The sequence below is a fragment of the Lycium barbarum genome, chromosome 11, assembly GCF_019175385.1.
Source record: "Lycium barbarum isolate Lr01 chromosome 11, ASM1917538v2, whole genome shotgun sequence".
In the NCBI taxonomy this organism is placed as follows: Eukaryota; Viridiplantae; Streptophyta; class Magnoliopsida; order Solanales; family Solanaceae; genus Lycium; species Lycium barbarum.
Window position 1 is genome coordinate 62,708,124 of NC_083347.1, and position 19,545 is coordinate 62,727,668.

General features: G+C 39.6%; 1 protein-coding gene across 7 annotated transcripts in view; it reads right to left on the reverse strand.

The window, feature by feature from the left end:
* The window catches only part of LOC132619321 (rho GTPase-activating protein REN1-like), an 88,401-nt gene that overhangs the window by 36,298 nt on the left and 32,558 nt on the right, over positions 1–19,545 (reverse strand). For all 7 annotated transcript variants that reach the window (XM_060334257.1, XM_060334255.1, XM_060334254.1 and 4 more), the window contains 2 exons: positions 14,907–15,026; positions 1,335–1,412 (listed from right to left, as the gene is read on the reverse strand). In XM_060334257.1, the coding sequence (XP_060190240.1) occupies positions 1,335–1,412; positions 14,907–15,026 (198 nt within the window). The remainder of the gene's footprint in view (positions 1–1,334; positions 1,413–14,906; positions 15,027–19,545) is intronic.

The following is a 19,545-nucleotide window of genomic DNA, read 5'->3' on the forward strand; positions in this document are numbered from 1 at the left end:
ATTCATATTTGCCTGAGCAAGTAAAATTCCAGGTACCACAAGCATCTGTGCAGAAGCTAAAGCTTTATTGGAGGGTGTATCATACTGTAAGAAATCAGTTTTGCCAGTTACTAGAAACTGATCCCCTTATCCTGAAGAAAGTGGTGGTTGAAGAAGGGGATGTAACATGGAACATAAGTATGGAGGAGAACATGAACATGGAACATAAGTAAGACATGGATATAGACGTACCTTATTCCCTGAGCAGATTTCAGTTTTCAATTTCATCATGCTTTACTTATTTGTGTATTCATGATTTCAGATTCAGTAGATTACATGTATATTATTCCTATACTTGTACTGCTTTATTACACCTTTATGCATTACAAGTGATCTCAAAGACTTTCCCCAGGGGTAAGCTAGGAGGGCGAGTCGATGATCTTGGTGGGTCTTTAGACTCACAGTTGTTGTTTGGGTGTGTGCTGGGGTACAGGTGTTGACCAGGTATCTGACCCTTGATTCCAGCTTCTTTTAGTCGCTTCACTTGAGGCGAGCCACCATTTGAGCGTGGTGGCTACTTCTTCCATATTAGACTCAGTATTTTCATTTATATCAAGTTGTGTCTCGTATTTTGTAGCCATGTTATATTAGCTCAATGACTTGAGTACTTTCGAGTTGTATGGACAGACTTACTAAATTATTCAACTTCTGCACTTATATCTATATCAGATACAGTTTGACATTATATTCTCTTTTCTTACCTTAATTATGGCATGTTTAGCTTAAATAGTTTGCCTTTGGGGTAGTAGCTCGTCAGGTGTCCTGTAGCGGCCTAAGTGCCAGATTTGGGTCGTGACAAAGACTTTATTAGTTTAATTTTAGCCCTTGTATAAATAATATCTTCTCCAAATTTTGTCGATTTAGACTTTGATGATTGTATGAACCAATGGTGAGTTTTGGTTTAGCCTTTGGATTATTTCCAACTTTTGATAGGGATCTTGCAGGAGGATTGTCTCTTTCTTGAGGGATTCTATAGACAAGGTGCTAGGGTTTCTATTGTAGAAGGTAAATTGTTGAATTTCAATTTTCTTATTGTCTACTTTCTTGAATCTTCTTATGTCTAGCTTTTCAATTTCTATCTATTTTATCTTTTATTTCGTTCTTGCTATTTTGATTACATCAATAGCTATACCTGGTATTATATGATAACTATTATCCTCAATTTCCAAGGTAAACTCATATTGCCAAGCATTACTGATGAAGTGACCACAAGACAAACATTGAACAAGATAGACATGCTTACACTGGCAACAGAAGATTCAAAGACGAAAGAAATTGAATTGCAGTAAACACACCCTGTTCATATTCCCGTATCCGACGTTCGACATTTTCAACATCTGCTGCTTGTCGCAAGATGCCTTCAACTCTAACTCCTGGCAAAATTTGTCAAAACAACACAATGTAATGAGCAATCACCGACATAAATTACTAAGAGCCTGTTTGGATGAGCTTATTTTAAGCAGCTTATAAGCTTATAAGCTGTTTGCAGCTTATAAGCTTAAAAAAAAATAAGTTGGGGTAGCCCAACTTATTTTTTTTGGCTTATAAGTTGTTTTGAGCTTATAAGCTGCTTTAGATAAGCTAAGTCAAACGGGCCCAATTATTTTTTTGAGCTTATTTTAAGCACAAAATGACTTTAAGCTGACCAGTCAAATACTCAAAAAAGCTGAAAACAACTTATAAGCAACTTATAAGCCAATCCAAACGGGCTCTAAATAAACTTCCCTACTAGCGAGAAGCATTATTTGAATAGCTCAACAGAACTTTGGCATATGCATGCCACAAATACTGCATTTAGAGCACAAAGCAGAGATAGATTGTAAACAGTTCATTTTCTGGCTAAAGTGAATGCTTTATTTATAATTCTTTACTACTTTATTTATAATTCTTTACTACTCAATATAATTTAATAAGACTTCTAAAAAGTGTGAAGAGTAAAAGGGATATAATTTCACGGACAACTAGTTTTTCGTTTTTTTTTTTTGCTCCCACCTCTCTCCTCCTCCTTTCATACAAACCCTAAGCCAAGCCATCATAATCCCGCTGGAACCCTAGCCATGGCTACGACCAGAAGAGGACAGCCTCATCAGGAGGAGGCTTCGCCATCCCAAACAGTCCCCCTAAGCCAATTATCTAAAACCTACAACCCTGAACCAAACTACAACACCCATTCGTTTGAAGCCTTTAACGAATATATCTTTTGCTTGTAATTGCTTACCAAAATTATTTTCTACTCTTGATTTAACAGACCCCTTTTGTCTGAATAGGTTTTCTAAGAAACAAATTTGTTTCGATCAAAATATCATTGTTAGACGACTGAGTCCATATGTTGTCTAAACCATCCTTCTATCTCGGGGCCAAAGACGGATATCATCAGATGTGTGGCCTTAAAAGGTAACCCTGGTTTGATCCTGAAGTTGAGACAGCAATCACGATAACATGAATCTGCCACCAAATTTCTTCGTCAAGAACTCTCTCTTTTCAATGGCTTCAGCAGTAGGGAAGCCATTACATGTGGATATGGCTAATCGAAACCAATCAAGGGAAAGCTGCACAAAAGTGAAGGTGGAGGTAGATTTGCTTAGTGATTTTCCCAAAAGTATAAATGTGAGAATAAGAAGGACAAGTACTAGAGAAATTATCTCCAGCTGAATCAAAATCAAGTATTATTACATGCCGATATATTTTAAGAACTGTAGACTTCAAGGACATAATGAACAAGAATGTTTTATTCTCCATCCTGAATTAAAGCCAGAGAAAGACACAGAGAAGGAGACTGTCAATGAACCAGAAAAGAATGATAACAAACATTGTACCTAATAAGGTGTTAACAAGTGGAAAAGTAGTTGGCAACGTGAAGAACAAACAAGGATGGAATGTAGTTAAGGACAAAAGAAAATTCAATCAAAAGGACCATGTTATGGATCAGGAGAATGCTGTGGAATCTAATGACAATACTGGCAAAGGAGAGGTCTCAATTATAATTGGTAATAATAAGGGAGTAGTGGAGACTCACAATGCATTTAATGCTTTGGATGATGGCTCAGAGGAACAGAATAGTAAGACTGCAGGGACACATTTAGTTGAAAATTCAGACAAAAGGGGAGTCTGTTAAATCAACAACAACAACAACAACCCAGTGAAATCCCACATCATGGGGTCTGGGGAGGGTAGAGTGTACGCAGACCTTACTCCTACCAAGGTAGGACGGCTGTTTCCGAAAGACCCTCGGCTCAATAAAAGCATAAAAAGAAGTCAGATAAGGTTAAGAGAATCAAAGCGATATGAAATGAAATAAAGCAAGCGACACAGATAACACAGGATAATCAAAGCACAGCAAATAACAGATAATAGCAGATATCTGAGCAGAAGAAATTATATTGCGATAATGCGACTACTAATAAGAACGAAAAACGAGACTATCTACTAGCCTTCTACCCTAATTTGGGTCCTCCAAACCCTCCTATCTAAGGTCATGTCCTCGGTAAGCTGTAGTTGCGCCATGTCGTGTCTAATTACCTCTCCCCAATACTTCTTCGGTCTACCCCTACCTCGTCTGTAACCATCCATGGCCAACCTCTCACACCTCCGCACTGGGGCATCTGTGTCTCTCCTCTTCACATGCCCAAACCATCTCAATCTCGCTTCTCGCATCTTATCTTCCACCGAGGCCACCCCCACCTTATCCTGAATATGCTCATTCCTAATCCTGTCAGTCCTGGTGTGGCCACACATCCATCTTAACATTCTCATCTCGGCAACTTTCATCTTTTGAACGTGAGAGATCTTAACCGGCCAACACTCCGCCCCATACAACATAGTCGGTCTAACCACCACTTTGTAGAACTTGCCCTTAAGTTTTGGTGGCACCTTCTTGTCACATAGCACTCCGGAAGCAAGCCTCCATTTCATCCACCCTGCCCCAATACGATGTGTGACATCATCGTCAATCTCCCCGCAGCTTTGCAGAATAGACCCAAGGTACTTGAAACTACTTTTCTTCTGGATGGCCTGGGTACCAAGTCTCACTTCCAAGCCAGCCTCCTGAGGTGCTTCACTGAACTTACACTCCAAGTACTCTGTCTTGGTCCTACTCAGCTTAAACCCTTTAGACTCCAGAGTATGTCTCCAACTCTCCAGCTTAGCGTTAACTCCGCTACGAGTCTCGTCGATCAGGACTATGTCGTCCGCGAACAACATACACCATGGCACCTCACCTTGAATTTGCCGTGTCAATTCATCCATCACCAAGGCAAATAAAAACGGACTAAGAGCTGATCCTTGATGCAACCCCATCACAACTGGAAAGTGCTCTGAGTATCCTCCTACTGTCCTTACCCTGGTTTTGGCTCCCTCATACATGTCCTTGATCACCCTAATGTACGCCACAGGTACACTTTTAGCCTCCAAGCATTTCCATAGGATCTGTCTTGGAACTTTGTCATAAGCCTTTTCTAGGTCGATGAATACCACGTGTAAGTCCTTCTTCCTCTCCCTATACTGCTCCACCAACCTTCTCACAGGATGGATGGCTTCTGTAGTTGAGCGTCCCGGCATGAATCCGAACTGGTTCTCTGAAATAGACACACCTCTCCTCACCCTCATCTCCACCACCCTTTCCCACACTTTCATAGTATGGCTTAGCAACTTGATACCTCTATAGTTGTTGCAACTCTGGATATCTCCCTTATTCTTGTATAGAGGGATCATTACACTCGTCCTCCATTCTTCGGGCATCAATGTCGTCTTAAAGATGACATTAAACAACCTAGTCAGCCACTCCAAACCTGTCGGGCCCACGCTCTTCCAGAATTCCCCAGGAATCTCGTCAGGTCCGGTCGCTCTTCCCCTGCGCATCCTACGAACAACACCCTTAACCTCGTCAACCTTAATACTCCTGCAATACCAAAAATCGTGACGCCTTCCTGTATGTTCTAATTCTCCCAACACAATGTCTCTGTTCCCTTCTTCATTCAAGAGTTTGCAGAAGTATGACTGCCATCTCCGTCTAATGAGAGTCTCCTCTACCAATACTTTGCCATGCTCGTCCTTGATGCACTTTACTTGATCCACATCACGTGCCTTTCTCTCCCTCGCCTTGGCTAGCCTGAACAATTTCTGGTCCCCTCCTTTCTCTTCTAGTTCAGCATACATGCGTTCAAAAGCTGCCGTTTTTGCCGTCAAAACCGCCAACTTCGCCTCCTTCCTCGCCATCTTATAAAGTTCTGTATTCGTCCACTTCTCCACCTCATCCTTGCTTTCTATCAACTTCGCATACGCCACCTTCTTTGCTTCCACCTTCCCTTGAACTTCTCCATTCCACCACCAGTCCCCTCGATGCTGACCACGACTACCTGTCGAGACCCCCAACACTTCCCTTGCTACCACCCTAATGCAACTAGCCGTCTTATCCCACATACTGGTCGCATCCCCACTACTATCCCAGGCCCCCATATCCTTCAATTTCTCTCCCTACCAGAGAACCACAGCTTATACCCGTCTACCTCCTTAGCTTTAGGACCTACCCATTTGGTCTCTTGGATACAAGCTATATTAATCTTCCTCTTCTTAAGAATCTTAACTAACTCTATGGACTTCCCCGTTAACGTCCCAATGTTCCAAGATCCTACTCTCAACCTAGACACTCCTCTAACCCACTTACCCCTCCTAACCCTCGCCCCCGTCCCCGAACAATAACATGACCCTAGTCTACCATCACTGAGCAAAGCCACGAAAATGAGTATGAACTAATAAATTATTCAAAAGTCTAAAGTTAGCAAAATGTAACTACAAGTGTATGGACAAATAATGGATGTGGCAACCAGAGGTACCAACTCCAGTTGAACTGAACCTGGTCGCCGCCGGAAAACACTGTTCAACGTCCGGGTTACTGTTCACACTATTCACTGTTGATTTACTGTTCACTGCCGGAATTCTGCTCACAGAGACCTGAAACGGGAGAAGAGAGAGGGGGGGTGGAAAGAAAAAAGAACAAGAAAAGAAAAGGAAAAAAGGAGAGAGAGAGGGCTGGCCGGAAAATGGCGCCGGAAAAAGTCTCCGGCGATGACGCAGCTGTGTTCTGGCAGCGGCAGAAGCAGCTAAAAAAGGAAAAAAGGAGAAGAGAAGAAGAAGAGGAGAAGAAGAAAAGGAAAGAGAGAAAAAAGTAGATCTGGCCGGAAAAGTGGCCGGCGTTACCTGGTCGCCGGAGTTACCTAAACAGTGATGCGGTCTGGTCACCTGACGGGGTGGCGGGTGGGGTGGAGTGGCGGGTGGGGTGGAGAGTTGGAGGGCAGAGGAGAGAGAATAACCAAACCGGGAGTCTGTTAAATCAAGGGTAGAAAATAATCTTGGTAAGCATTTACAAATCCACGGTGGTGACAAACAATCTACAAAGCAAAAGATACTCCACAGATCCACGGTGGTGACAAACAATCTACAAAGCAAAAGATACTCCACAGATCCACGGTGGTGACAAACAATCTACACTAACAATAATGCTGAACAGGTTCATTTTGATACTACACAGAGTCAAGGTTGCAATGACAATTGTAAAGTCCACAAGGAGACCATTGAGAAGCCTAAATCTGAGACTCTTAATGGATGTGAATATCAAAGCAGTAGTGAGACAATGCTGGTAGATCTGACAGTGGACAAGGATTTGAACACAGATATGACAAATAAAGCAGGAGAAGGATCAGACACGATAGTGAAGGAGCACATGAGCAAAGAAGATGAGCAAGTGAAGAGGAACAGAACAACTTTGAGGGAAGGGGCACAAGATAGTGAGATATCTCAGCCTATGGCTACCACTAATGATCAGGAAATCTCAGGAGTGGATAAAAGGAAGATGAATGAGATGGAGGAAGCTGATAATAATCATAATGTGGAGAATTAGGTGCAGTGGGTGATAAAGAACTCCTTCAGCAGCAGAGAGATAGTTCACAATCAGAAGGAGTGGAGACTAGACAGGACATGACATAGCCAAATGGAACTAGAATAGCATATGGGGAGGTTGAATCACCCGAGGAGAACATTTTACAGATTTTCAAGGAGGTTGACAACTACCTAAGAGGCTTGTGCCTCTAAACCTAATCATTTTTTATGGATAAGATTTTGTTCTGGGATATTAGATCAGTCAATCCATGACAAGCTTTTGTGAGATTGACTACTCTAAACGGAAGAAATCATTACTGTTTATAGGACTTATGGAACCTTTTCAAGTTCCATCAAGCCTAGACATATATAGGAAGTTGGGACTTAATACAGCTCTGACAAACTATTCAGGGAAGATTTGGGTGTTTTCTATTGAGAAACTGCAGGTGATTGTGGTGGAAGATGCTATTCAACACCTAACACTAAAGGTGCATCACCAAACTTTAAGCGAGGAACTGTAGATCACAGTGGTGTATGCTGCCTGTGATGTGTGCTGCATCTGAGAGAATGATACTGTGGGACTTTTTGAATCACATCTCTAACTTGGAACATGTTCCATGGCTAATGGGAGGTGACTTTAATGTCATCTTATCTGAAGAAGAAAAGTTGGAAGATCTACCAGAGTACCAGTTTTGTATCAGGAAACAGCTGATTTTGTTTATTGCTTAAACTCATGTGGATTGTATGACTTGGAAGCACTTACACATGGTGGAATGGTAGAACAGAGGGGGCTAGTATTTTCAAGAGGTTGGATAGATTTGTATGTAATCAGAAACTGATGAACTTGTTCCCTCAAATGTCTGAAACATCTTATTAAGAAGGGCTCAGACCACTCAACTCTGATTCTAACCTGTGATATAGCCAGTGAGAGGATCATTAAGCCATTTATGTTCCTGAACTTTTGGGTGAATCACGACTCTTTTCAAGTTTTGATCAAGCAACATTGGGTGGCAAACTTTAGTGGCAATCCTTTCATTGTGTTCCAGCATTAGCTGAAGAAAGTCACAAGGGCCTTGGTGGAATGAAGCAAAACAACTTATCTGAATATTTTCCAAAAGATTGCCACTTTGGAAGAAGTAATCCAAGTCCATGAAACTCAGTTGGAAGAAGCTCCTACATGGATTAACAGGGAAAAACTTCACAAGGTTCAAGTTGTATCAAGAGATTTCTATATCTGGAGGAGGAGTAATGGAAACAGAAAGCAGGCATGAAGTAGTTTAAAGATGGTGAGAGGAACACTATGTTCTTCTATCCATATGTGAATGGAAGAAGAAAGAGGCTTAACTTTAACAGAATCAAGAATGAACAAGGAAACTGGCTGACTAGTACTACTGAAATAGCAGATGAGGCAATCAATTTTTCCCCAAGCAGTTCTCAGCAGATAGGATACCAGTGAATTTTGACTTCTTAAATCACATCCCAAAAGTAATCACTGAGGAACAAACTATGCACTTTGAGGAACTGCCTACTGAAGAGGAGGTAAAGCAGTCGGTGTTTAGTTTGAGTGGTGAGAGTGCAGGGGACTTGATGGATTCACAAGTGTATTTCATCAATCATGTTGGGATATAGTAAAAGAAGATTTGGTAACTGTGGTTACGGCCTCTTTTGTTGGTTAGGAACTATCCAGGTTTATGAGACACACTAACTTAGTCCTACTGCCAAAAAAAGGATCATTTCAGTACTTTCTTTGATGTGAGACCAATCAGCTTAAGCAATTTTCTCAACAAGGTAATGTCTAGGGTGCTGCATGACAGGTTAAAGAAGGTTTTGCCTATATTCATATCTGTTAATCAAGTTGAGAATGTGTTTCTTACACAGAAGATTCTTAGGACATTAGTAAAAGAACTTCATCAGCCAATATAATGATGAAATTGTATATGACAAAAGCATATGATAGTGTATGTTGCCTGTTTCAGACTAAAGTGCTAAGAAAATTTGGATTCAGTGAGGTGGTCATTGACATGGTGTTCACATTGATTTCAAATAACTGGTACTCCATACTACTGAATGGTCAGGCTTACGATTTCTTAGGGTCATCCAGACGAGTGAAACAGGGAGATCCCCTATCTCCAACATTATTCATTCTTGCAGCAGAAATATTATCTAGGGGGTTGATTTCATTATGAGAAGCCAAAATTCATTGGATATGGGATGCCTAAATTGAGCCCTGCAATTAACGACATGTCATAGGCAGCTGATACTTTTTTTTTCTTTTTTTTTTTTTTTTGAGAAGGTAACATATTGTATATATTTATATAAACAGCACGTGAGGTGGTGCTGAAACCATATTTACAAATGAAAGAAGAAAAACGTCTTCTGAAACCTAACAAAAAACAAGGGTGTCTATCATTGAAGCAATATATTCTATATATCTCTGATTGGACCAAAAGCAAAAGAGTCTAAAGCAATCCAAATTAATCTTCTGAACTGGATTGCTAATATCATCAAAACATATGGAATTCCTCTCTTTCCAGATTGCCCACCAAATACAAGCTGGGACAACCCTCCATCTATCTCTATGTATCAATCCTGCTCCTACTTCTTCCCAGCTAAACAAGACTTCAATAATCTTCTTTGGCATTGTCCAAACAATGCCTCTAAGGCTAATGAAGATCTTCCATAACATGTATGTGATCCTGCAGTTTAGGAATAGATGGCTGACTGTCTCGTCTTCTTCACCACACAAGTAACACTTTGAACAAAGATTGATTTTCCTCTTGCTAAGGTTGTCATGTGTCAGCACCACTTCCCAAGCTATCAATCTGGACAAGCAAGATACTTTGTATGGTATTTTAACTTTCCAAATGTTCTTCCATGGCCAGTTGGCCATCTGTTGGATACCTTTGTTGAGTAGCTTATATGCTGAACTGACCCTGAAGAGTCCTTTACTGTCTATTTGCCAACATAATCTATCAGGTCCCCCCCTCAGTACCTTTGAATTCTTCCAATCTGCTGAACAGTTCTACAAGTGTATCCAATTCCCAGTCATTTAGGTTTCTTTTTTGAAACCGGTAACTATTGTGTGTGTGTGTGTATATATATATATATATATAAAAGTGGGCAACACAGTACATGGGTTGTACTGAAACCATATTTACAACTGTACTTCAGAAGCTAAACTGATCTACCTCATATTGAATCTAGCACATCAATTGTGGTATAGCAGTATCATCTGAAATTATCTGTTTACACCAAAAACATAATAGCAAAAGAAAATTCAGCTTGATCTTCTGCATACTATTCACTATACTAGACGGCCTATGCCCGTGCGCAACACTTTAGATTATAGTGCATCTATGTGTATGTAGTTGTCTTTGAATAGTGATTATATATATATATAGAGAGAGAGAGAGAGAGTATATATTATGTTCAAAACACGATTAATATAACATTATAGTTTGTGCTCCGTATCTAAAATTTTATTATATTAATGTTTGCTATGAATACAAAATCGGCAAATTTATTAATATTTTTTAAAAGAGAAGACTTGTTTAAAACAAAACTATTTTCCTCTCTTTGACATAAAACAATAGCAATATTTAAGCATCAGTTGATACTTTCAATTTTAATTCGATTAATTTAATGGTGTAAAATACTTATTATTTTTTATCAAATTTTGATTTGGATAATTCTAATTCAAATTATTAAATTAATTTTACATGTTTAAAACGAAACAAAGTAGAAATTGATTTTCTATTTAAACAAAGAAATACTATTTTTTAATTTTTGGTAAATATTCTCGGTTTAGCTCATTTTACTTGTCATGTTGTCTTTTGCATGGTTTTTAAGAAAACGTCGATTAGAATTATAATTTGACTAATTTACCTTATTCATTATTTGATCTCCATTTGATATATTTTTTTTTTAGACATTAATCTCTTTTCACATTTACAACAGTTTAATATTTGATCTCCATTTGATATATTTTTTTTTTTAGACATTAATGAGATACTTTGGAAATTACATGAATATTGTTTGATTTTTTAATATGGGGTGCACTTTTTTTTGTGGACATTATTAATTTGCACTATTTTTATGCATATATATATATATATATATATATATATATATATATATATATATATATATACTATGTTCAAAACACGATTAATATAACATTGTAGTTTGTGCTCCGTATCTAAAACTTTATTATATTAGTGTTTACTACGAATACAAAGTCTGCACTTTTTTTTTTTGACATTATTTTTTTTTTAATATGGGGTTCACTTTTTTTTTTTTTTTGATATTGCTTGACTTTGTTAATATGGGGTCCACTTTTTTTTACCGTGAGTTTAGAGATGGTGAGTTTCACTTTTTTTTTTTTATATTGCTTGATGTTGTTTAGTATGGGGTGCACCTTTTTTTTTTTGTGGACATTATTAGTTTGTACTATTTTTATGCATATAATATATATACATATACTATGTTCAAAACACGATTAATATAACATTGTAGTTTGTGCTCCGTATCTAAAACTTTATTATATTAGTGTTTTCTACGAATACAAAGTCTGCACTTTTTTTTTAACATTATATTTTTTTTAATATGGGGTTCACTGTTTTTTTTTTTAAGGGACAACGGACGACGAGGCATGGGTCTAAACCATGCTTTATATAGTTTCTTCTTTTTTTTATTTTTATTTTTTATATTGCTTGGTGTTGTTTAGTATGGGGCCCACCCTTTTGGACATTATTAGTTTGCACTATTTTTATGCATATAATATATATATATATACTATGTTCAAAACACGATTAATATAACATTATAGTTTGTGCTCCGTATCTAAAACTTTATTATATTAGTGTTTGCTACGAATACAAAGTCTGCACTTTTTTTTTTTTGACATTGTTTTTTTTTTTAATATGGGATTCACTTCTTTTTTTTTATATTGCTTATTTTGTCAATATGAGATATTATGTTCAAAACACGTTTAATATAACATTGTAGTTTGTGGCTTTGTGCTCCGTATTTAAAACTTTATTATATTAGTGTTTGCTACGTATACAAAGTCTGCACTTTTTTTTTTGACATTGTTTGTTTTTTTAATATGGGATTCACTTTTTTTTTTATATTGCTTGATTTTGTTAATATGGGGTCCACTTTTTTTTTCCCATGAGTTTGGAGATGGTGGGTTCCACTTTTTTTACTTCTTTTTTTTTTTATTTTTTAATATTGGTTGGTGTTTTTTTTTTATTTTTTAATATTGGTTGGTGTTTAATATGGGGACCACACTTTTTTTTTTTTTTTTAATGCTTAACGGACGACGAAGCATGGGTTGAGACCCATGCTTCTATATAGTAGTAATTTTCAAAACATCTTGAATTCCTCTCCAATCATTTAGGTTTCTTCTGAACTGAAAGTTCCATCCCTGTGTTGACCATGCTCGATCTACTGTTTTCCCTTTCTGTAGGTCCAAGGCATAAATGCTTGGGAAAAGATCTTTTAGACATGAATTTGCTAGCCATTTGTCCCGCCCAAAAAGATGTTTTACAACCATTGAATACCCTGATAGTAGTGTTAGCCTTCATTAAAGGCCAAAGTGCTCTAATAGAGCTCCATAAGGGGAATTTACTTCCTTTGTTATCCAGTTGTTATCTTCACCATATTTTGCTCTGATTATGTCAACCCAGTAAGCTTGAGGATCCTGAGAATATCTCCACAACCATTTCAATTTGAGTGCATTGCTCTGCCATTTCGAATTTCTGATTCCTAAACCACCTTCTTTCTTCCCATGTATCACCTTGCACCATTCAAGTAGATGGTATCCCTTTTTCTCCTTGTTCCCATTCCATAGGAAATCCCTTCTAATGTTGTCAATCCTCTGAATAACCCCAACTGGGATGGGAAATAGAGACATCATATAACCTGGCATTGCATCCACTACTAAGTTTATGAGAGTGATCCTGCCCCCCAAGGATAAATATTGAGCCTTCCACCCAGTCAACTTCTCACTTCTCAATTATTGAATCCCAAATTTCTTTGGACTTTGATTTGGCTCCCAAGGGCATTCCTAAGTATGTAGTAGACAATGTACCTACTTCTCCTCCAAAATCCTGAATCAGAAGATCCATATCAGGCACAGAGTTAATAGGATAAAAATAACTCTTCCTCCAATTAATGTGCAACCCTGAGATGCCCTCAAACAAAACCAGAATTGTCCTGAGTACTCTGCTTTGGTCCTCTTCAGCATCACAGAAAATTAGTGTGTCATCGGCATATTGGAGGTGTGTCACTTCCTTACTAAACTCCAAATTGCTGGCCATTTCAAATCCTGACTGTCTGCCAGTTATTTTAGCAATTTTGATCATCACCTTCCATGACAAGAATGAAAAGAAAAGGAGATAAAGGGTCTCCTTGTCTTAAACCTCTTTGTGCTGAGAAAAATCAAATCCTTCAGGTCCTCCATTAATCAAGATGATACTATATTATCTGCATCAGCAGAAAGAAAATCCTTGAAACAAGAAAATTCTTGAAACTTTTGATGAAGATATTGAGACAGTATGAGACCATATTTGGACAACTTATAAATCTGGAAAGAGTGCTTTCTATGTTCATAGTAAGGTGAATAGGAGACTAGTGGCAATGATCAAGGAGATTACTGACATGAGTCAAATGTATATTTCCCTTTAGATATCTTGGTTGTCCTATTAATTATAATAGGAATGACACAGCGGTGAAGAAGATAGAGAACAAAATACAATCTTGGTATGGGAAACTTGTATCATTTGATGGAAGGGATGTGTTAATCTCTCATGTCCTACAAAGAATTCCTATACACCCCCTGTCGGCATTGCATCCACCTATTGGTGTGATCAGACAATTGCATAAGATTTTTGCCAAGTTCTTTTGGAATAATTCAACTGACAGTAACAACAGACATTGGGTCAAATAGGATACATTATGCCTAGCAAAGGATGAAGGTTGTTCGGGGTTCAGGTTAGTATTTGATGTGTCAAATGCACTATTCTGTAAACTGTGGTGGAACTTCAGGAAAAATCCATCACTATGGAGTTTCCTATATGGGAAACAAATACTGCAAGAAAGCACATCCAGCTGTAGCTAAGTCCAAAGCTTCATATCTCATTTGGGTGAAAATGGTTGCTCTTATAGAACTGGTTAAGCATCACATCTGGTGGCAGGTTAAAAGAGGAGATTCAAGCTTTTGATTTGATAATTGGACTTCATAAGGGGCATTGTTTAATGTTATTCCAGAAGCTATGGTAGATAAAATACAAGTTCTGGAAGTTGCAAACTCTGATGGATGGAATGTTGAACTTCTCAGACAGCATATACCCGAAGATATAGCAAGACAAATAATCCAAAATGTACGGTATCCCTCTTCTATGATTGGTTTAGATAAATCTTGGTGGATGCTGAAAGCCAAATATGAAGGGATTCTTTCCAATTTGGTTTCCTTAGTTAGAGTCATTATAAATGCATCTAGGTCTTGGAATAATAATAAGAGAAATTCCTCCATTTATGTTGTCTGATTACATTGTTAAATTAAGCACATTCTTCTCCTACATTGTAGAGTAATACTTTTACCATTGATTGCACTGACCCAGTAACATAGGGAAATAAATACACCAAGTGATTCTATTGTGAATGGATTTCAAAGTGTAGTTCCCCTGAACTGATTTCTCATTTCCACTATGAGTCTCCAAGTCATGGATCTCAAAGTCACCCATAGGGTGAAATAAATATGAATTTTAAAAGAGAACGCATCTACTTTCATTATTTAATTGATACATTTTTTCTTCATCTTAGAGCAAGCCTCAACAGAAGAAAAGATGGTAATAGGATATATCCAACACTTATACTTTACAAGGAGAAAGAAATATTTCAAGAATGTTAAGCTGGGAATCTTAAAGAAATAATACATCCAGAGAGCAACAATTTCATATTAGTTTGACACGGTAGAAGGAGAAGCTCACCATGCTCCTCCATGAACCTAAGGGCCTTCTCCAAGAAGGATGGAGTTCCATCAATATCTTCCAAAGCAAGTAAAACTGGTTGACCAAGAACCAACGACTTCGCAGGCTCTCTATCCTTTGCTACAGAGTCAAAATCATAAAAGGTAAAAGTTAGATCCTTGAGAAAAACCATTACAACATCTTCAGGGAACATTTGATTTGCGGACAAGTTACGCAAGGATTGTTATGTGGCGCATAATAAATACAGATTGTCTTTACCAAAAATAATAAATACAGATTGTCGTATAGGGACTGTGTAACCAAAGTGAAGAATTAGCTTTACATTGGTCTACATGAACAAATTTAGCTTTAAAAAAGAATTTTAATTCAAAATTATTAGGATATCCTACTACATAATATGTTAATGACTTCTATTTTTATCAAAAATATATTTATTTTTATTACTTTGACAAATTTTCTACCTTTTCTTGACTTTCTCTCTCCTCTGCTTTCTCTCTCCTCTGCCCTCCAACTCTCCACCCCACCCGCCACCCCGTCAGGCGACCAGACCGCATCACTGTTCATGTAACTCCGGCGACCAGGTAACGCCGGCCACTTTTCGAGCCAGATCTACTTTTTTCTCTCTTTCCTTTTCTTCTTCTCCTCTTCTTCTTCTCTTCTCCTTTTTTCCTTTTTTTTAGCTGCTTCTGCCGCTGCCAGAACACAGCTGCGTCATCGCCGGAGACTTTTTCCGGCACCATTTTCCGGCCAGCCCTCTCTCTCTCCTTTTTTTCCTTTTCTTTTCTTGTTCTTTTTTTTCTTTCCACCCCCCGTCTCTCTTCTCCCGTTTCAGGTCTCTGTGAGCAGAATTCCGGCAGTGAACAATAACTCAACAGTGAATAGTGTGAACAGTACTCGGACGTTGAACAGTGTTTTCCGGCGGCGACCAGGTTCAGTTCAACTGGAGTTGGTACCTCCGGTTGCCACATCCATTATTTGTCCATACACTTGTAGTTACATTTTGCTAACTTTAGACTTTTGAATAATTTATTAGTTCATACTCATTTTCGTGGCTTTGCTCAGTGATGGTAGACTAGGGTCATGTTCTCGTTCGGGGACGGGGGCGAGGGTTAGGAGGGGTAAGTGGGTTAGAGGAGCGTCTAGGTTGAGAGTAGGATCTTGGAACATTGGGACGTTAACGGGGAAGTCCATAGAGCTAGTTAAGATTCTTAAGAAGAGGAAGATTAATATAGCTTGTATCCAAGAGACCAAATGGGTAGGTCCTAAAGCTAAGGAGGTAGACGGCGCAAGCGGGTTTAGGCGACGAGGAGAAGAGGCGCTTTTGGGAGGATTTGGACGAATTAGTGGGAGGCATACCGCCTACTGAGAAGCTATTTGTGGGAGGTGATTTCAATGGACACATCGGGCCTATTTCGGGAGGTTATGATGATGTGCATGGAGGCTTTGGCTTCGGGGACAGGAATGGAGGAGGAGTCTCACTTTTGGATTTTGCAAGAGCTTCTGGGTTGGTGATAACCAATTCGAGTTTCCCAAAGAAGGAGGAACACTTGGTAACCTTCCGTAGTTCGGTGGCTAAGACTCAGATAGACTTTTTACTCCTTAGGAAGGATGATAAAGGTCTGTGCAAAGATTGTAAGGTCATTCCGAGCGAATATCTTACAACCCGACATAAGCTCTTGGTGATGGATTTAGCGATCAAGATGACGAGGAAGAAGAGGGTCGTGGAGGACCGACCTAGGATCAGATGGGGGAGTTTGACCACGATTAGTGCCCTGGAGATTGGAGAGAAATTGAAGGATATGGGGGCCTGGGATAGTAGTGGGGATGCGACCAGTATGTGGGATAAAACGGCTAGTTGCATTAGGGTGGTAGCAAGGGAAGTGTTGGGGGTCTCGACAGGTAGTCGTGGTCAGCATCGAGGGGACTGGTGGCGGAATGGAGAAGTTCAAGGGAAGGTGGAAGCAAAGAAGGTGGCGTATGCGAAGTTGATAGAAAGCAAGGATGAGGTGGAGAAGTGGACGAATACAGAACTTTATAAGATGGCGAGGAAGGAGGCGAAGTTGGCGGTTTCGACGGCAAAAACGGCAGCTTTTGAACAGCATGTATGCTGAACTAGAAGAGAAATGAGGGGACCAGAAATTGTTCAGGCTAGCCAAGGTGAGGGAGAGAAAGGCACGTGATGTGGATCAAGTAAAGTGCATCAAGGACGAGCATGGCAAAGTATTGGTAGAGGAGACTCTCATTAGACGGAGATGGCAGTCATACTTCTGCAAACTCTTGAATGAAAAAGGGGACAGAGACATTGTGTTGGGAGAATTAGAACATACAGGAAGGCGTCACGATTTTGGGTATTGCAGGAGTATTAAGGTTGACGAGGTTAAGGGTGCTGTTCGTAGGATGCGCAGGGGAAGAGCGACCGGACCTGACGAGATTCCTGGGGAATTCTGGAAGAGCGTGGGCCCGGCAGGTTTGGAGTGGCTGACTAGGTTGTTTAACGTCATCTTTAAGACGGCATTGATGCCCGAAGAATGGAGGGCGAGTGTAATGATCCCTCTATACAAGAATAAGGGAGATATCCAGAGTTGCAACAACTATAGAGGTATCAAGCTGCTAAGTCATACTATGAAAGTGTGGGAAAGGGTGGTGTAGATGAGGGTGAGGAGAGGTGTGTCTATTTCAGAGAACCAGTTCGGATTCATGCCGGGACGCTCAACTATAGAAGCCATCCATCCTGTGAGAAGGTTGGTGGAGCAGTATAGGGAGAGGAAGAAGGACTTACACATGGTATTCATCGACCTAGAAAAGGCTTATGACAAAGTTCCAAGACAGATCCTATGGAAATGCTTGGAGGCTAAAAGTGTACCTGTGGCGTACATTAGGGTGATCAAGGACATGTATAAGGGAGCCAAAACCAGGGTAAGGACAGTAGGAGGAGACTCAGAGCACTTTCCAGTTGTGATGGGGTTGCATCAAGGATCAGCTCTTAGTCCGTTTTTATTTGCCTTGGTGATGGATGAATTGACACGGCAAATTCAAGGTGAGGTGCCATGGTGTATGTTGTTCGCGGACGACATAGTCCTGATCGACGAGACTCGTAGCGGAGTTAACGCTAAGCTGGAGAGTTGGAGACATACTCTGGAGTCTAAAGGGTTTAAGCTGAGTAGGACCAAGACAGAGTACTTGGAGTGTAAGTTCAGTGAAGCACCTCAGGAGGCTGGCTTGGAAGTGAGACTTGGTACCCAGGCCATCCAGAAGAAAAGTAGTTTCAAGTACCTTTGGTCTATTCTGCAAAGCTGCGGGGAGATTGACGATGATGTCACACATCATATTAGGGCAGGGTGGATGAAATGGAGGCTTGCTTACGGAGTGCTATGTGACAAGAAGGTGCCACCAAAACTTAAGGGCAAGTTCTACAAAGTGGTGGTTAGACCGACTATGTTGTATGGGCGGAGTGTTAGCCAGTTAAGATCTCTCACGTTCAAAAGATGAAAGTTGCCGAGATGAGAATGTTAAGATGGATGTGTGGCCACACCAGGAGTGACAGGATTAGGAATGAGCATATTCGGGATAAGGTGGGGGTGGCCTCGGTGGAAGATAAGATGCGAGAAGCGAGATTGAGATGGTTTGGGCATGTGAAGAGGAGAGACACAGATGCCCCAGTGCGGAGGTGTAAGAGGTTGGCCATGGATGGTTTCAGACTAGGTAGGGGTAGACCGAAGAAGTATTGGGGAGAGGTAATTAGACACGACATGGCGCAACTACAGCTTACCGAGGACATGACCTTAGATAGGAGGGTTTGGAGGACCCAAATTAGGGTAGAAGGCTAGTAGATAGTCTCGTTTTCCGTTCTTATTAGTAGTCGCATTATCGCAATATAATTTCTTCTGCTCAGATTTCTGCTATTATCTGTTATTTGCTGTGCTTTGATTATCCTGTGTTATCTGTGTCGCTTGCATTATTTCAGTTCATATCGCTTTGATTCTCTTAACCTTATTTGACTTCTTTTTATGCTTTTATTGAGCCGAGGGTCTTTCGGAAATAGCCGTCCTACCTTGGTAGGAGTAAGGTCTGCGTACACTCTACCCTCCCCAGACCCCACGATGTGGGATTTCACTGGATTGTTGTTGTTGTTGTTGTTGTTGTTGTTGTTGTTGTACTATGTGAGAAATAAAGGCACAGGAAAACATTATTGAGTTGCGTACTTATACTATATTACACTGAGCGCTATTTATACATATATTATGCATAGTACATAATACACATTTTTGAATGCGGGACACAATATAAATTATCCAATAATTTCCCTCAAGCTCGTGCATATTTGTCATATGTTACATATGTAACTAATACGCAAGCTATTGAGAATCTTGGTGAATATATCTGCAGGCCGATCATTTAACTTCACAAATTTTATAACAATATCTCCTGAGTATTTTTTTCTCTGGTGAAGTGGCAGTCAATCTCAATGTGCTTAGTCCTCTCATGGAATACCAGATTTGACGCAACATAAAAGGCCACTTATTTATCACACACAAGTTCCATCTAATTGATTTTCCCAATTTTAATTCTCCGAGTAACTGTTTGATCCAAACTAACTCACAAGTTGCTATAGCCATTGCTCGACATGTTGCTTCTGCAT